Below are 18943 nucleotides of genomic sequence, written 5' to 3' on the forward strand. Positions count from 1 at the left end.
ACATCAATACAATACAGTTTCTTTTGAGATCCCTCCAACAATCTGAGTCCTTACAATGACACAGAATCAATTCCTGAAAGCATCCAATTAAGTGTTATCAAGAAAACCTTACCTACAGGAATTAAATAAGAAATCATCAGAAACGAAGAAGAAAGTCCATTAAAATACATTCAGAAATTCTGACGTTTTCATGCTCCCTTTAAAGGTTCCATGCTTTAATGGGCATGTGTAACTGCATGAAGCATTATAGAGCTAGATACTGCAGTAGCTGGACCTGATTAGACTAAGGATTCTCTTTTTCCACATTTTTTAAAACAAAAACATCATGTTCATGAAGATGGTTAAGCATGGGATGGAAGGCAAATGCCCAGCACCTCAGTAAGTGTTCTGAAGAAAGAACCTCAAGAACCTATAAATACAAAGACCTGAAACATAAACTATACAATTATATTATACACATATATATTATATATTGACATATTTATGAAATGATAGCTTATAAATTCTGTGATTCTGTGAAATTATAAAGCTTTAAGACTTTAACAAACAATTTTGTTACAAAGAAGAGCAAATTTGTGAAACCTGCCATATACCTTTGCCCTGTTTCTTGTCAGGACCATAAAATTTACCTCGGTTCTGTGTAAATACAAGGGTCTTTTCCACAGTGCATATCTCACATTAGCAACTTGCCCAAGGTATGACACCAGGGAATAGGTAAGTTACATATATTATTACTGTTTTTATTATTTGTTACAAAGCTTAAGAGGTGTACACCACTATGGAGATGAGGGTCTGAGATTTTCTATCGACCTTCACTCTGTCTTGGACAAGTAAATTAAAAAGGACTTAGATAAGCAGATCGAGTTGGAATGCTGAGTCAGCATAAAGTCTGCTCCTATGTCCTCAGTAAGTTAAACAGTTAAGGTTGCAACGTTAACACCAAACTGAGCAATGAGACACAAATACAAAGAAAACATCTACAATGCAAGAAATATGTTCCAAACATTTTTATTTAAAGTATGTGAAGAATTTACTTACAATTCTTCTCCATGTTTTGCTTTTCTGTCAGAAACCAGATATACACTTCCAAAGCTTCCATTGCCAAGTTTCCTCTGAATAGTGTATCTTCTTGCAATCACAGTATCTGAGCAAGCAGAATTAAATCTGGCAACAGTGACATGCTTAGCAGTTTCTTGAAATTTCAGCATTTCTCTGTGTAACAGAAACTACACAAATTTCTCTAGAATGTAGCTTTCAAATCATTTTACTCTTCCATGGATGCTCACAGGAAACACTTGAAACAAACAAAAAAATGATGTGTCAATGTATTATTCTTATAAATCTTATAAATCTTCATTTAATTCTATGGCAGTGCTTACAGTGCTCAGCTTGCAGCAAAACACATATTAAGTAGAATCATTATTTGCTAAGCTGTGGGCAGCAGACTTGATGAAGAAACTCCAGATAATGTAGATGTGACGTAGTCAGTCTTCCTCTAAATCAACATTAAATGAATTCATGGAACTGACAACACAGGGGAAATGAAATGCAGGTGCTTATACATTCATTTATTTAAAAGTTCACGTGCTTTTTGCAAGCAAAACTGTATCTGTATTTCTCCTGACAGTTCCTCTAAATATGACACTCTTACTCACCACCTGTCTAAACCACCACCACACCTGACACCAAAAATATCTGCATTTCAGGATACAAGTTTTTTTATACAGTAAAGCATAACCTCCACCTGTAATTTGAGTTCACTCCTATCAATAACTACAAAGCTGTTTTCTCTGCTCTTTCATTTGCCCCTCAGATTTCACCATCTGTTTCAGTGCTGACCTCACAGTTTCTGTGTGATTCACTACTACTATCTTCTGCAAATTAGAGCTTCATGTCTACCCACAAGTCTACAAGACTTTCAATAAAATCCAATTCTTCCAAAAGTTCTTCATTTCTCCTTCGCTGTAATAATTCTTTCTTGACCCACCTTTCTAACAATTTAGCTTTGATTCGGAATTCTTGTCTAATTGAGGTTCTAATTCTGCAAACACAGGGACTGCAAAGGCAAACCTCTAGTGTTTCTACGGTTTTCAATAACTGAACAGGAGTTTAGAGTAACTTTGTTTACTCAACCTTCCTCATTCCAAATGATAAAGGGTAGGAGTTTCACTGCGCATAAAACAATATTGCTTTCATTACCTTGCCTTTATACAATGCTGCCTGCATCATTTGTGCTTGAGGATCCTTTGGAACAAATAAAGATGTTGCAAGATCCTACAATCAGTGCAACTAATTACTATCTATCAGTGCAGGGTGCCCACACCAGGTCTGTTCACCAGAGCATTTTAACACCAATGCAAGCACATCAAAATGCGGTTTTTGTTTGTTTGTTTTGGAAGAGAAAAGACAAATTACTTAATTTTAAAAGCTGTATAACTGCTGGTTCCAAGTCACTGTCTTCACTTCCTAACAAATGCAGATTACAAATTTGTGTCTTACAATGTGTGGTGTGTGTGCATGCAAGAACCTACTTTAATACCCATCTGCTGCCACATTATACCAAGGAGCCTCACATTGCAGTGTCACTATATTATGAAACACAGCCAAATTTTAATTACTACAAGCCATCTTAACAATGATACAAACCCTGTTATGGTTTTAAACAAAAGCACTCCTGAGATTCTGTTTCTGTATTCTCTTTCAGACAGCAACAGTGACAAAAATTTTGAATTGCAAATGCTGAGCAAAGAATGTCAGCTAGAAAATTACTTCTTCTGTAACTCCAAATCTGTCTGAAGGAGCATAAAAGGATCATGTTGAGGTGTGGGGGAGGGGAGGGAAGGAAGACGAACTCCATAAATTATTACATTGCCAGTTCTGGGAAGTTCACATATTTTTTATTCACTATTCTATTCTCCTAGGAAGTTGCTGTTTTATGGATACCTTCATAAATTCCAAACAGAATAGCTTTGAAATATGTAACCTTTGGAAATAACTACACTTCCAAAAACTGCTGAGCTCTTTATTCCTTTTTTCTGGAGAAGAATCACTTAACACTGCTCATCTTCAATTTTTCATACTTACTTGGGCCCTAGGAATACAGTACAATGCTTTACACCAAAATATCACACTTCAGATCAAGCAGCCCATTTAGTTTAATTGTTGTGTTTTATTTCCAACCCTGCCTCTCACCTGCTACACTCTATGTTTCCCCCTACATATAATAATAGTAATAACTATCAATCATATAAACTTTGTGAAATACTTTGATATCTACTGCTGAATAGCATTATAAGGCAGGGGACAGTGATTGCCGTTGTAGTGTCACAGGCACATTTTAATGGCACAGAGAGATTGATTGCTGAGCCACTGCATTTGAAATACCCTGTGAGAGTCAACAGACTCTAGAGCCTGACTCAACCATAAGACTGACTGATTCTTCAAGAAGTATACTAACTGGCAGCTTCTCCTACCTCACTCAAACCTTTAGCCCAGCCTTCCTTGTATTTTTTTACCAATGTCCATCCTCTCCACCTGAGCAGGTATTTCCCAAGCAGCAGTACATCAATTGCTTCATTAAAGTTCAGAACAACAAGAGATAACTCAAAGAAATCAACTGTCCAGCCCCCTTTCCTCAAAAATCCCAGTATACCCTATACAGTAACACTCAGGTAAACAGTTTATGTTCTTAATTTTCTACACACACCCCCCGCCCAGCCCCATTCCAGAGCCTGGCAGACTGCTGATGCCAAACTAATGCCATTTCATTGTCTGGATCACTTTTGTAATTTTTCCTTCTTCCTTGGCTAGAGTTAAATCTCCTTACTCTTTTTTTGCTGTAAGCTAAAGCAAAGTTGTTTAGGGTTTCATAGTTCCACCTACGCATGCTAAGTCCACTTCTTCCCCTGACCTTCCTTCGCTTATATAAGTAAGATACTGTTTTTAATTTCCTTTACATAATCTTCAGCTTTCTTTAGCAATGGCTAACACACTCTGACACTTCCTGCCTCCGAGACAAACTCTTCTTTGTCAATCAAGGCCATTTTTCAATTCTATCAGGTTTTCTTTTTATTCCTTAAGAACCCCTGTGCTACATCAACATTTTCTGCCCCCATCCCTTGCAGTACAAATTCCAGAGTTTTTATATTTAAAATCCAAATATCCTCAGTATTTACTACCATGAATTTTTTCCTGCCAATGACTTCACTGGCCTGCTCCTTTAAACTTTTTGAAAATAAAAAAAAAATGAGGTATTCCTTTTTTTTTTTTTGTCCTTCATTTAAAAAAAAACCCAACTCCTGAACACTGGCTCCATTGTTATTTTCTGCACCATCTTTATAAATCTACCCAAGTCTAAAGTAATATCATTTCAGTTGGCTCGGTTTTTTACTGCTCCCAGACAAAGGATAACTAAGAATGATTCTATTAGTAGTGTCAGTAGCAGAGGAGGTTGCCGGTGATGGTAAAACAAGGTCAAATGTATTCGACTATCAACGAAGCTAAGTCATCTCTCCCTGACTCACATTGAGGAAGCCGAGATCCCCAAGGATAACCTCAGAGACGTTGTTACTTTTGAGTCTTACGCGGTCTATTAACAAGGTAACAACGCCTGAGGGTCTGGGGACACACGCACACACAGAGGTACGCAGTGTCCCCGCTTTCCTGCCCAGCTGCCCTCACGCAGGGGGGGCGAAGGCAGCGCGCCACCATCCCGGCCCCCTTCCTCTCCCCTCCAGGGAAGGCCGTGCTCCCCGGGGCCCCGCTGGACTCGCCGGTAGCTAAGCGACCTCCCCACCGGTTTCTGCCCCTCCAGCGCCCGGCCCCGTACGGCCGCCAGGGCCGCCTGATGGCGGAGACTACCGTCCCTCAGGATCCCCCGGGAATGGCCTGAGGCAGGGCGCTGCCAGCCCGGGGCGAAAGAGGAAGCGGCCACAGCCTCCTACCTCGCCCGGCCTCGGGAGCCAGACGGGGCCGCGCCGGGACGCTGCGCCGCTACCCTGCCCGCCCCCGCCGCGCCGCCGGGCCCGTGTTTGCGGCGCCGTCCCTAGGAGACGCCGCGCACGCGCACTGAGAGCCAGCGGGCGGGAAGAGGGAGAGGGAGAGGAGCTCCGATTGGAGGACTCCGTCCTGTCACTCCCAGCGGTACTTCCGGCGGCGTGGTGCCGCTCCCGGGGGAGGGGGGCAGGGGGCCGCCGCCATGGGCGTCCAGGGGCTGACGGGCTTCGTGGAGGAGCGCGGGGCGTTCTTCACCGAGCTGCGGGTGAGGGACACCAAGCTGGTCATCGACGGGAGCAGCCTCTACCACCAGCTGTGCTTCGCCTCCGCCGTCGACTTCCGCCTCGGCGGCGACTACGGCCCCTTCGCGGCGGCCGTGCGCGACTTTTTCGGCAGCCTGCGGGCCTGCCGCGTCGCCCCCTTCGTGGTGTTGGACGGCGGGCGCGGCGCCGACGACAGGAAGCTGCCCACGCTGCGGAGCCGCGCCGCCGAGCGGCTGCGGGCGGCCCACCGCCTCTCCCGCGGGGACGGCGGCTGCTTGGTGCCGCTGCTGACCCGCGAGGCCTTCGTGCAGGCGCTGGGCCGGCTCGGCGTGCCCTTCGTGCAGTGCTTCGCCGAGGCCGACCGGGAGATCGCCGGCCTGGCCAACCGCTGGGGCTGCCCCGTCCTCTCCCTCGATAGCGACTTCTACATCTTCGAGCTGGCGGCCGGCTACTGCCCCCTCACCCACTTCCAGTGGCAGAGCGTCTGCGCGGGAGGGGGCGCGCAGGGCTGCTACGTGCCCGCCCGCTGCTTCTCCGCGGAGAGGTTCTGCAGGCACTTCAGTCACCTGAACAGAAGCCTGCTCCCTCTCTTCGCCGTCATGCACGGGAACGACTACCTCGATGCGGCGGCTCTCGAGGTGTTCTTCAGCAAGGTGCGCTTGCCGAGGGGCTGCGCGGCGGGGAAGGGGGGGAAGCACGTCCGCCTTCAGGGGCTTCTGAGCTGGCTCTCGCAGTTCGCTGAGCCCGCCGAGGCCGTCGACAATGTGCTGAAATACCTTAGGAAGCACCAGAGAGAAGAAATAAGGGAGCTTCTGTGCACTGCTGTGGAGGATTATACTCCGGCTGACGTGAACCTTGAGGCCTTTTGTCAGGATGGAAAGTACGAATGCGAGGCTGCCCGGAAAGCAGACTTACCGCAGTGGGTACTTGATGCTTTGGCACAAGGTAAGCTGGCCCCATTCATCAGCGATGCCCTGATACTAAGAAGCACCTTCCTCCACGTTCAGGTGGAGAACATGCAGAGACCTAGCGCACATAGCACAGCTTTGCCCATTCGACGAGTTATCTATGGACTGCTGCTGAAAGCATCTCAAAAAACTGAAGCTGCTTCTCCAAGTAAGCAGACCAGCGAGCTGCCAGTTGTATGTGAATTTGACAGACTCCAAAAGACACTTAAAAAAACATTTGTTCCAGCAGCAAGCCTACCAACAGATTTTTGTGATGATCATTTTCCTTTGGACAAGTTAATGGAGGTAAATGGTTGTCACAACAGATCACGGTTAACAGTGTTTCACGAGTGACAAAAAATAGCTGGGACTCATGTTTGCCAGCTGGTCACTAAATATGATGCCACCTCAGTAAGTAACTGCTTAATACAGAGGTACCTATAGGGCTCTGAGCTTGGCCTAGGATACTTGAGAAGCTACATAGATTGCCTTTATCTTCTTCCCTTCCTGCCCCCCCCAGTTGTATCAAGACAAATTATATGAAAAGTTGGTTGTGTGTATATGTAGTATTGCCTACATTTTTCATTCTAAGCCTTCTTTCATCCTATGTATTCTGTTACACAAATAACTTGCTTTTATAATTATAAGAAGGAACTCAAGTTTCATGAAATTTAGAAAAGTGCAATTTAACACTAGAAGATTTGTATTTGATCAAGCTATGGATGTTTCAGAGCAATGTTCTGAAACAAAATCTGACCCATGCTTTTTTACTAAAAATCACCATTATTTCGTGGATGAATCTTGCAGCTGCCCAGCAACTTTACCTGCCACAAGTATGCGTCCTGCTAACCTGGAGCCCTGCTGCTTGCCAGACACAACAGCACCTGAAAAAGAGCTTGTGATCAAAGGAAAATTGTACTAGGTTAGTTCCAGTCACCATTAGCAATTCTGTATATTTACATTCTAATGATTAAGACAGTAACTCTTGCTGTGAATGGAAAGTAATCTCCCATTCCCAGAGTTGCATAACTGAGGTTTTGTATGCAGTAATTTCTGAAACATCTAGAAATACAATCTCTGTCTTTTAATACTGTATATTTAAGTCACATGCTCTATCCGCTCTGGCATTCAGATCAACTGTTAACTCATGTCTCTGCGTGGGCTGTGCTGTATGTTTTTATCACTTGCTGGTGGCTATTTCGTATAAGAACCAAGTCTATCACTACTACAACCATTAAATGCTACAGATAGATAGCTATGCATCCAAAGGCCTACATACAGGCTATTTTACACAGGTTATTGTTACAGGCCGTTTAAACGAGAAATATGCATTTGAAAAATCATGTTTTGGGATTTTAAGAAACATTAATAACACCTCAATTTGGTCTTGGTATGTATGCTGTTTGTTCAACAAATTTGAGCTTATGCTGTTTTAACAACTCTCCTTACTAAATATATGGCAATTATCAATTCAACAGGTTAGAAGAAGAAAGGTTATTCTGCATTTAAAGTACTCTAGGCAAAACTGATTTCAGTTTGTCTTCTACTGTGGGGATGTCTGCCTAAGAATAGGCAAAACCATCCCCATCATAGTTCACAAAGCAGTCGAATTACAGTTGAACAGCCTGCTGCAATTCTGCTGCATGCATGAAGTAATAGACAAAGTTTCTAACACCACTTTTTAGAAGTTAAATAGCACAACAAAGAGGGAATACGTCCTAGGAATTAATACATTGCAGGTGAAAAAACGCAAGCTTCACAAACTTAAGATTTCATTGTGATTACAGGTAAGTGTGTTTTCAACATATCAATAACATACATGACCATTACATCTCACAGAAGTTACCCTTGCTTTAATAAGAGGCACAAAATGAAGTTTTTTTAATGTATATATATTTTTGCCATCCCAAGTAATTTTAATGCATTATGGTTACAAGATTTTCCAAGCAAGTCAACTTTTACACAGTAGCTTAAGTCACCTGATTTGAAGATGACTCTGAAACCTCTTAAGATCTAACCTGAGGCAATTGTAAAAGATGACTTTTATCCTTCTACCTAACATTTAACTGTGTAGTTTTTAAAGCTTAAATAGTTAAAAAATATTTCCTGTTCAGAATATCTATGAAACTTAAATAATTTTTTATCGAAAACATGAAGTACTAGCTAGTTTAAACACAAGCTTATTTGCCTTTTGGAGATTGCTCACAGCAAATAAAGTCTCTTACCTTTATTTTTCCACTCCAATTTTTTTCCAATTTACTTCCAGGTGCCCATGTCGCACCGTCAGATGCTTTTACTGGAGACTCTAGGAGTAAAAATGAGTTTCCTAGAATCTATCCCCAGTCACTTACAACTCCCTGTTGCTGTAACGTGTTACTGGATACGTTGTTCAGAACCAAAAGTTAAGTTGCATCAATTAAAGGCTTTACTTCTAATGATCGTATCTGGAGAACTGCACAGGATAACAAATGATCCAGGTATGTCTCCAAATAATACAATTTTAGATGTTCAGCTACTATGAAAATCTAGACCGTAATTCATTTTTCCTCATTTATGGCGAGTTGTCCAAATTCAGATGAATTAGCATTGATTTACACTATATCCTGAGGTGTCACATTCTTTGCATTGATACTGAGCAGAGAAACAGTGCTAGCCATCAGTTTAACATTTTATATAGGTAAAACTACTTTGCCATCTTGTAAAACATTAATTTGCATTTATAAATGCTTCCTTTAGGACTAAAAGATTAATTTAGATATAAAACTTTTAAGAAAATAAGCTTAACATACTCATGCATCAAAAGAGAATAACTACTATTGATGCATTCGATGGAATTTTTTTTTTCTCATGAGTTTTTCTAAAAGCATCTGTACTTAAAAATGTTGAGTCACATAGGCACCCTTTATCTGTCTGTGTATTGCAGGAATTTGAAAGTACTAAATTATCACAGAAATTGTTTCAGTAATATTTATACCTATTAAGAGTTATGGTGGCATTTCCTCTAGGAGTCCTTCATTTAATGGCAAAGATTACACATGCCGGGGTTATATAGTTTCTTTAGGTTCTAGTTTATAGAAACTGGACTGATGTGGTTGCCACCTGCTTCCCAGGTGGGTGGGAGTGAGATGGAAATCTTGTTTGCAATTGATCCACTCACAGAACAGTGTAGCAAATTACCTAACAAATAGAGTTCCTGATTTCACAATTTCAGATTCTCACAGATATTCACACTTGAATTTTTACTCCATTTTATGTCTTAAAGTTCAGCTTGAGACATTTGAAAACATGAGTAATGCTTCCTGAAATAGAACCAGAGGTCTGAAGACCCTATACATTGCAGATACCTTTTGTACTGTTCACAGCAGAACATTTATTTGCATGTCATTTTTCATTTATAACCTAGATCCCACAGTTGTATGTGCTGAAGATGACAGTATTGCATATCATGAATTTCTGAAATGGAAGGAAAAGAAATTGCAAAATAAAGACTTTGACTTGGATGCTGCACACAGTTTTTGCCAGTGGCAGTGCTGTCTTCAGATGGGATTGTATCTCAACCAGCTACTTTGCACTCCTCTCTCTGAGCCAGACCTAAGTAGGTAAGGATGTTTAAGAGATCTGCTTTCCACAGGAGCCCTTGATGAAATGTGTTCACATGTTGCTTTATTTTCTGTGTTAACTACTACATTTGAACTCCCTTCTTTAAAGATACTAACATGGAGAAAAACACTTGAGTACAATAGGTATCACTTAGGAGCCCACTGTTGGATCCTGTGTGTAGTTAAGATCTGTTGTTTCACTAAGCAGCATGTTTCTGTCCCTGTCCTGCTGAGATGCGATTCTAAATGAGGATTCTTTTCTTCCTTTGAGCAGGCTATACAGTGGGACCCTTGTGCACAGACTGTATCAAGAGCTTAAATCAACACCTGCAGTGGAAAATCTGTTTAGTTCATCTCCAAAAATGACTCAGCTTTATCAGGTTTTGTTAAATATGGTGGAGTCAACTGTATCTCCAGAGTTCTTTCAAAAGATGTCCAAGACCAAATCTGAGCCCTGCAAAAAGAAGAAAGCGTCTAGTAAGAGAAGAAAGGCCGTCAGGTGTGCTATACCAGAAACCCAGCATTTATGCAACGTTAATAGGTTTGCATCACTTGGAGTGGATGACTGAAGGTGTTACTTCTGAAATAACTTTTAATGCCATGCAGATGGAAGAAATTGTATTAAAATATGTGACTATTGGAATTTGCTCAGCTGTTTTCACACAAGTTCCTGATTCAGTCTTTACCAGCAATTCTTGCTTCAGGGAACTTTTCTATTTACTTTTTTGTAACAAACACTCTTCTTATAAAAGAGGTGCTGTATAAAAGTTGTAGTGTTTTCTTTTTCTTTAAAGGTATCAGTCTAATTGAAAATGAGAGTAAAGTTGTTCAGCATTTCAGAGCTGGACTATTTTAGAGGAATTCTTTTCCTGAACATTTCTAGTTGGCTATCCCTCAGTCTCCCTGAACACGTTGAACTTCCAAAAAATCCCATTTTTAAGTTTGTGTTTAAGGAACACAGTGATTACCATCTTCAATGGAAATTGCCAAGTTATTTAAAAATATTTTAGAATCAGTCTTTACAGGTGGAGTATTTGTACTTTTGGGGAGAGCTAGCTTTACTCAGAACTGTGTTCAGTTGTGCTTGCAGTATTATATACTCAGGGAGAAACTTCAGCTTCTCTTTCCCCACCCCCCCCCTTTGGTATGTAAGAGTTAAATGCTTACATGCATACACAAAGCTACTGGATGGTAGCAAGTTTCAGCACGTTTGATAATTCAGAGTAATTTTGTACGCTCTTCTGCCATTAACAAATAGTTGTCATTGGACTTAACCTCCTTTCTGTAATGGTTATAAAATTAAGAGACATGTTTAACTTGCCCTGATGTACATTAAGTTACTTGACAAACCCTTACTATCAATGTGGTAATACTGAAAAACAATTTATATTTTAAAAAAATCCTACATCATCAGTATTTCTCAGTTAGTATTCTCTAACTTTCCAGCAAAATTAGTCAATTTACATCAGTGGTTTTCTTATAAAACTCTTTGTTTTTCCAGTGTCTTCCCAATGTGAAATCTAATTACTACATTTGTGTTTTTTTCTCAACAATCCATATAGCTTCTCTTAAATATTCAGGAAAAATCATTATTTCCACCTTTAATCACTGAAGTTTTGCCCATTACTTACCAGAATTCAAGCTTGATTTCTGCGTCGTCACGTGCTCAGCTTTCAGTCCTGGTTATGTCCCCTATCTGACAGTGATCCATGTGGAAGTAACTGACTAGATCTTGTGACTTTTTCAGGAAGGGTCTCTGATATCATACAGCTGAGTCTTGATACTGCCTTAATATATTTAATGAGAAAAGAATAGATTTATAACATCTCTTAAATTAATGAGACTATTTTTGAGATACAGTCTGAGATGATAATATTTAACATCTTCCCGTACAAAACTGCTAGTTATTAAACTACCAGCAGATGGCACCTAAGCTCAATCATACAAGTTATTAGAACTTTGCAACCCATTTCTAAATATGCTTCTATTTGCAGCAGTCTGCAAAGTCATATTTCCATCAGGTGACACTATTTATGTTGAAAGGGGTTAAATTTCAAGTTCTTGATTTTAATAACTAGAACTTAAAACGTTAATAATCTAAGTCATCCTCTGATCTATTATGATCCCACGTTTCATTTTACCAAGCTTCTTCTTTCTTATGGTTTTTAATCATCAGAGTCAGATTTAAAATAAGTCTTAAATATAAAAATACAGGCATGTTTGATTCCACTTCATTAAGTGCTTTAAGAAGAGAGATCTTAATTTACTCTGAATCCCCTACTAGAAAAATGCTGGGGAACAAAAATTATTGAGACTTGCTGAGAAGAAGCATCTTCAATGAGATAGTTCAGAAGACTGGGATGAACTCAAGTATTTCACGTTCAGGTAAAAACGCTGCTGTAATCACGTGGCATTTTGAGAATATCTTTGAGAGTGCTGACTCGATTAAGAATTAACTCTACTGGAAATGTGTTCTCAGTGCAGAATTCAGCTGTTCTTTGTTGCTGATAAAATGAAATACACCTCATTGCGAATACCAGTCCGGTATGCGGAAGAAAATAATTACTGATTCTAGGGTTACTATTCAGAATTTAAATCAAATGTTCTAGTTTTCTTTTTTGAGTCATTATAGGTTTTCAGTCTTCTTTGAGGGAAAAAATAAAAAATAAAGGATTCTTATTAAAAGTTCTCTATTGCATGCTTTAGTAAGAGCAACTAAATTTCTTGGTTGCTGTCTATTTTCACCCCACATTAAATGCCTCAATTTTTGTGGAAAAATCCCACTATTGATTCAATTGTTCTGGAGAAAAATCTCTCAAACTTGCTGTTAGGTGGTAATGATCAAAAGCAAAGCCAAAAAAGGGCAATGGAATTCAGTCCACATATTTTTCATAAATAATGAGACTGAGCTAGATGAATTACTTGTTACTGTTTCATCTTCCATTGGAAAACACAGCAAAACTTAGTTTGGCATATTTAAAGTGAACTGCATTCAATTAAATTCACCCTGCAAGAAGGCAGAATTAATTGTTCTTGAGACTGAAGTTTTATTTCTTATTTAGACTGACATACCTTCTTCAGAAAGTGAGACTTATGCTGGGAAAGGGGCACTTCATAAAATTTGTTTAAAGACGAGGCAATAACATTTCCAAGCTAAGGTGACAAATCGGTGTTCATCTGCACTTCTGTACTTACCTGGATTTCTGGGACTTCAAAACCTAAGTGCAGAGCACAAAGCAGTCAAATCCCATGGAAGAATATCAGCTGGTTAAGACTTACTATTTGAAAGGTAGAGTTGCTGTTACTTTCTCAAAACCCAAGTTGTTTCAAGAGACTCATCAGCATGCATTGTCAGTTTTTACTACCCGTCTTTACTGAAGAGTATGAACTATTTTATTAATAAGCGTTCTGAAACTGTATTGAAATACTGAACACACTACAACAATACTGACCAACTACAGCCCCACTTGCCAAAGATGGTAATGGTTCAACAGGAGGAACACTGACAAATCTGTTCAACTTCTGCAAAGCAGAACTGCTGGAAATAAGAAATGCTTGAAGACATGAGAGCATTTCTGTAACCGGTCATCTTGTTCAGGCGCTACCAGCTCAGTGATTCATGTAACACCCTGAAGGAAGAGATGAGGGCCATATGCTACAGTCTTTCTCTTTACACAATTAGAGTTCCTGCGCATTGGTAGTCCAGGTAACGTGCATATTGAGCAGGCCCAAGGTCAGCCAGAGCGATGGAGGAATTGAATGTGTAAAGCAGACTCGATGGTGCACTCATGTCCTGTTTGCAGCCCCACTTCCTGACCAAGTCTGCAAATCTCCGGGGGGAAAAAAAGAAGAGAACAATTAAAATAACCTCTTAGCAGAGGAATTCATACAGCACTTTCCAAACTGCCTTGTTTTCCATGAAATCCCCAGACTTTGAGCATGGCATGTGGGGCAAGCCACAAAGGTAAATGCAGAATATCCCAGTGCCTGTTTATAACAATTCCTCATTAACCGACAAGATGACCACTGTGACAACATGGCCCAGAGCCAATACCAATGCTACACTTTCAGGCTACAGTGTGAAAAGATGTGTATCCACACACTTTCAAGAAAAAGAGATCCCATTATGTCTCCAACTCCCCCTAGAGATCTTAGAGATCCTCTTTTCAAGACTCCCTATGTGATTGTTCCTTGCATTTCCTCAAGGGATGATGAGTCCTACTCTGATGAGAAGACACCGATGACAACAGCTGCAAGTCTATTTTGAGGAAGAACACCATTTCCAGTTAGTGAATATTAGAGTAGTCAGACATCATATATTAAAAATACTTCTAACATATCCAGACACAAATCTATTATAATGCTTTTCTAGCCACAAAAAGTCATTTTGTAGGTTAGAATTTTAAGTTACACTACCAGTAAAAAGTTTATTTTTATGATCAGGGTGGAAGAAGGAAGAGGAAGGAAAACCAAGCTTCTTTGAAAGAGGGGTGTGGGTTTTTTGCCATTAGAGTGAGGATTAGTGCATTCATTTTCTAATTCAATACACTACAAATCATTTCAATAACAGTGCTGTCTTATAATCACTCAAGTGATCTAACAGTCATAAGCTAAAGTAAATACGGAAAAAGACATGAAACAAAGTTTGTATCTAAAATTATATCAAAACAAGCATGCTAATCTGGTGTAAATCCCAGTTTCTTTTAAAACAAAGAGACAACACACTTTTAAGAAAAGCAAACATTTACTTCAAATTGCAGTATAGGCTTTGCAATCACGGAAAAAGAAAAGAAAAACAGTGATCCAACAGCGGTCACATCCTGTGCAAAAAAAACTCGGGATACAAAAAAACTGTAGCACAAGGTACTTGAGCCGCTTACACATTGCAGGATAAAGTAAATAAATACAGTAGCTAGAATATGGCACTCTTGTGACACTCTAAACCCAGTGGAATGCCTCTGAAATATTTTTTTATCCTTTTATTAGTAACAAAGTCCCACCACCATATAAGTAAAATAGTACAGTGTTTTAAATAAAAACAAACTAAAATATTTATATCTAAGAGAAGGATTTTACACAGTTATAACTTTTAAGTGCAGAAAATGGGACTTGGGCTTAGATTTTTTTTTTTAAATTAAACCCCTCTCCCCCCCCAAATCCTGTTCAATCTCAAAAGTAAATTTATGTTTGAGGAAAAATGTTACCAAAGTTGCATAATTTCATTTGTTACTCCCACAGCTGGAAGTTAAATTCTGAACAGTCTTGAAACATGAACATTCATCGTTAGCCAGTGAAACAAAGGACTTGTCAAAAGCCCTCAGGATTTCTTTATTGTTTTGCTTTCTCCTACATCTTTAGACAGCAATCCCTAAGTTTCCAAACAGAAGAATGCAATATGCATCATACATCAAGAAAAGATGAAGTTGACGAAGAAGAACTTCCACGTTTCTGGATCTTTTCCTTGCTTCTTTCAAACTTCTTTATGATCTCAGTCACTATGCACACAGAGGAAGTGAGTCCCAGAAGAAACAGTAAATCTGGAAAGAGATAATTAGGCCTTTTGAAAATTTGCTATTTAAGGCTGAGGGCAGACTTACAAAAGAACACGACTTAGAAGACTTTCAAATTGTCTCTCCATCATTGGGTAAATTCAGGAGAAATGAAGCAACAATCAATTTTTGCAGGAGCAGAAGACTAACATGCTTAGTTTATGCACAAACCATAAGTACACACATGATATTTCAAACTTTTAAAGTATTTCATAACCCTATTTTTATTAACACCTATGAAAACAAAGAACACTAAGCAACATAATTAACTGCATACTGAAAAAATATTATAATCAGAAATGACACTACAATAAAAAGAATTATGTAAAAACATGTATTTCATTACAATCATTTATCTTTAACCCCAGAAAACTGCAGAAGTAATAAACGTAAGTCTTAATGAGGCCAACAGCATTATGTATGTATAGCTTCTTAAAATCCTCATGTCTGTTTATCCTGTGACAATGCAGTTGATTATTTAATAAAGAATCAAGATTTCTAAGTAAGGTGTTTAGAGAAAAAACTTGCTAAATAGCAAGCTTAATAGTGCTTAAAAAAACTTCAATAAACTCTATGCTTCATTTTTGCCTGCACCAAAATATATATTAAAAAACCTAATATACATAAGCACCTAAGAAATTTAAGAACACACTGATCAGTTGTGTACTGTACGCATTTAAATCATGGTTCCCAAAGAAAACATCTAAAAGGATTTTTTTTTCCTTAAAAAAAGTCAGCAGGCTTTGTATTCCTGTTGGATGCAAACAGCCAGAAAGTGCTCTTATAGCACTAATGCTAATGCATTTACAAATTAATCCTTCATGTACAATTTTGGGAAGGGAACTGTTCTTACCCAAGACACTCAAGCTCTCTGTTTGGAAAACTTTCTGAAGTGGAGGAAAGTAAATGACCAATAACTGCCCCATTATAGATCCAAGGACGGCATAGCAGAACATTTTGTTACTGCAAAGTCCAATCTCAAACACAGATTTTGCCTGTAAAATAAAAAACACATTACACTGTATATGTGATCTTAATTATCTAGACAAGAAAATAATTCAAAGCTACAATTTCTTTTCATACAGACTTTTAGAAAAATGTAAAAAGTTATTGTTGACCTTTTAGATAATTCAGAACAAATTCCTGAACAGGCTAATTGCATTTTCTCTCTGGTAAACAAAGTACAAATCTTCATAGTCAATGACCTGCATATTGAGCTCACTGTTCTCCAAGTACAGTGCATTAGAAGGTGCCCTCGACACTAGAAGGAAGTGTTTTTGTTGACCCTGACAATTCACACCAGCAAATAGACCGCAAATTAGAGTAAACGTAGTAATGTATACTAGCAATGTACTTTTCTCCAACTGGCACAAAATTTCAGACTTGTTTCCTTAAAACAAAAATATAGACAGAAAGAACAGTTTAAGAAATTTTCCTTGGATTATGGGTTTAGGGTTACAAAAGGAAAAAAGTTAAGGCCTTCAAGAAGTTTCAGATTCTGGCCAGGATGCTGAACTGACAGAATTTTCAGGAAAAAAAACCAACCAGGTATACACAGCAATACAAAGTACCATTACACTTCAGCTTTTAATAAAAAATCTTAATTATCTTTGCTTTGCTTAATATGCTTTGCTTCTGTCAGGACAGAAGCATTACTAACAGCTCTGCATCACATAAACAAATTAAGGAAACTAATACTTACCTGTAATTTAAGAAATCCTACCTAGTAAATATGTGAAACTCTGAAGCTTAATAGCAGATGTGAAGTAAATCTGCAGGAAAACATTTGAAACAAACACAGCAAGATCCTCCCTCAAATAAAATTCTGCTTACTGTGTAACTACTGTGTAAATGCACAATACGAATCACTTACCTGAGATCTAGAACTCAAAGCATTGAACATATCAAAAAATACAAAACAGGTGAAAGTCATGGTTGTATCTCGAGGCGTTATTACATTGTCTCTTAACTGCCAACAAAAGAAAATGAAATGGCTTTAGCATGCTTTAAACCCTCCACAACTAAACAAAGTTATTACAATAATTCAAGTTCTACAAGCTAGCAAATGGAAGCAAGAGCAACTTGTTTGCCTCAAGCCGATTTAATAAATCATACAGCAAAAATTACACACCTGTAACTTATAACAATTAGTAATTCCAAGCTGTGATTAAATGAAGCCTCCTGACAAACATTTATGCAAGCACATGGAATACCAAGAATTCTCTGACGCACTACCAAAAGTTCAAACAACATTTTTCTCTACTGAGAAAAGAAAGTCAAATGGCTGTTTCACAACAGTCTGGCTAGAAGATTTGTACAATTACTTTCTATGGGCCAAGGTTTCCCAAGTAGATTTGGGACCTGGAAAAGTCTGTGTGAGACTGGGGAATAACACTGTATTCCTCATTTCAACAGCTACTTTGAAAATCTTCCTCTCTAATCTGCTAGCTGAATAGATTATTAAATAAGCACGGACAAAATTTGCAACTAAGTTCTTACAAATTCTGAATTCCAACTCTGGTATAAAAAGGACTTCTTCTAGATTAGTTTGTTACTGCTTTAAGTTTTGTTCTTTTGTCATACCTCTCTCCAGAAGACGAACAGTGTTCCACACACGATAATTACTGATGAAACCAGTATTTTAACAATCAGATTTTTGGTCAGAATGCTGTCCTTCAGATTTCTTGGAGGCTTCCGAATAACATCTTTATCCACAGGCTCCACCCCAAGACTTACAATGAAAAGAACATCTTAGACTTTTATCATCATAAGTTAGAAGCAGTGAATTATTTTTAAGGACTAGATTTTCTGAGTTGAAAGAGAGATTTTAATCTTCTCTCTACAGCCTAAGAATCATCTCATTCAAATAAGCACATATTTTCACTCTCAGAAAAATGAGTTATATGTATTAGTAAAAGGCAATATTCTACCACTGCAGTTTCAGACTCCATAAATACCTTATATCAGACAGTATTAAAATTACCAGATGTTAATTTTAAAGGAAGCTGCAATATTAGTTATGTTCCCCATTTCTGTTACCACATTTCTGTTCAACCTAGCTAAGGAATTTACTGCTAGTTCCTTTCCACCTCTCCCTCCACCATCTATCTGCAGTGAAGAGGGTCAGAGGAGGAACCCAGAGGGAAACCAGAATCCTGCATGCAAGTTTTGTATCTGTTGATCTTTAGGTATCCATGCTGCTCCCATAATTATCGTTAGATACTAAAGCAAACCAAAAGGAATGAACATAGAACTATATTGCAAACGTTGTAATTCGAGTAAAGAGTTTGCTGCTTTGGAAACATTTCACTGAAGTTTAACGCTTCACAGAGTTCCTTGCTGAAATAAAAGAACTACAAACCTCTAACGTAATTTAAAGTAATTACTTACCTTTGAGCTGGAGGTCCATCCATAATAATATTGATCCATAAGATCTGCATGGCATTGAGAGGATTAGGAAAGTTCATTAATGTAGCCAGTGAGATTAAAGTCAGTGCTGCTATACTCCTGTTGAAAGAATCCATTTTTATAACTGTCAGCATGGAACAATTCTGAAGATCCACTGATAACTGCTTTGTAATCAACATTTC

At 38.9% G+C, this 18943-nt stretch overlaps 3 protein-coding genes across 8 annotated transcripts in view; 1 reads left to right on the forward strand and 2 right to left on the reverse strand.

The window, feature by feature from the left end:
- Nucleotides 1-5033, reverse strand: part of NEK11 (NIMA related kinase 11) — a 101528-nt gene extending 96495 nt beyond the window's left edge. For all 4 annotated transcript variants that reach the window (XM_068404761.1, XM_068404760.1, XM_068404764.1 and 1 more), the window contains exons 1-2: nt 4944-5033; nt 1039-1294 (exon numbers count right to left, since the gene is read on the reverse strand). In XM_068404761.1, the coding sequence (XP_068260862.1) occupies nt 1039-1208 (170 nt within the window). In that variant the 5' untranslated portion in view covers nt 1209-1294; nt 4944-5033. The remainder of the gene's footprint in view (nt 1-1038; nt 1295-4943) is intronic.
- Nucleotides 5034-5167: 134 nt separating this feature from the next.
- Nucleotides 5168-10571, forward strand: ASTE1 (asteroid homolog 1). The gene is made up of 4 exons (XM_068405575.1): nt 5168-6511; nt 8472-8682; nt 9609-9804; nt 10079-10571. Exons 1-4 carry the CDS (start codon nt 5198-5200, stop codon nt 10371-10373), a joined length of 2016 nt encoding a protein of 671 aa, XP_068261676.1. The 5' UTR covers nt 5168-5197; the 3' UTR covers nt 10374-10571.
- Nucleotides 10572-14529: 3958 nt separating this feature from the next.
- ATP2C1 (ATPase secretory pathway Ca2+ transporting 1) overlaps nt 14530-18943 on the reverse strand; it is a 52165-nt gene continuing 47751 nt past the window's right edge. For all 3 annotated transcript variants that reach the window (XM_068405573.1, XM_068405574.1, XM_068405572.1), the window contains exons 24-28: nt 18744-18860; nt 17937-18084; nt 17227-17322; nt 16207-16348; nt 14530-15341 (exon numbers count right to left, since the gene is read on the reverse strand). In XM_068405573.1, the coding sequence (XP_068261674.1) occupies nt 15205-15341; nt 16207-16348; nt 17227-17322; nt 17937-18084; nt 18744-18860 (640 nt within the window). In that variant the 3' untranslated portion in view covers nt 14530-15204. The remainder of the gene's footprint in view (nt 15342-16206; nt 16349-17226; nt 17323-17936; nt 18085-18743; nt 18861-18943) is intronic.

Source organism: Nyctibius grandis, chromosome 7, assembly GCF_013368605.1.
Source record: "Nyctibius grandis isolate bNycGra1 chromosome 7, bNycGra1.pri, whole genome shotgun sequence".
In the NCBI taxonomy this organism is placed as follows: Eukaryota; Metazoa; Chordata; class Aves; order Nyctibiiformes; family Nyctibiidae; genus Nyctibius; species Nyctibius grandis.

Excerpts from the sequence above, each read along its gene's own strand:
- ASTE1 (XM_068405575.1), top strand. The coding sequence starts at position 5,198 with ATGGGCGTCCAGGGGCTGACGGGCTTCGTGGAGGAGCGCGGGGCGTTC. Across the intron at positions 6,512-8,471 it reads CTTTGGACAAGTTAATGGAG|GTGCCCATGTCGCACCGTCA; the intron begins GTAAATGGTTGT and ends ATTTACTTCCAG. Across the intron at positions 9,805-10,078 it reads TCTGAGCCAGACCTAAGTAG|GCTATACAGTGGGACCCTTG; the intron begins GTAAGGATGTTT and ends TCCTTTGAGCAG.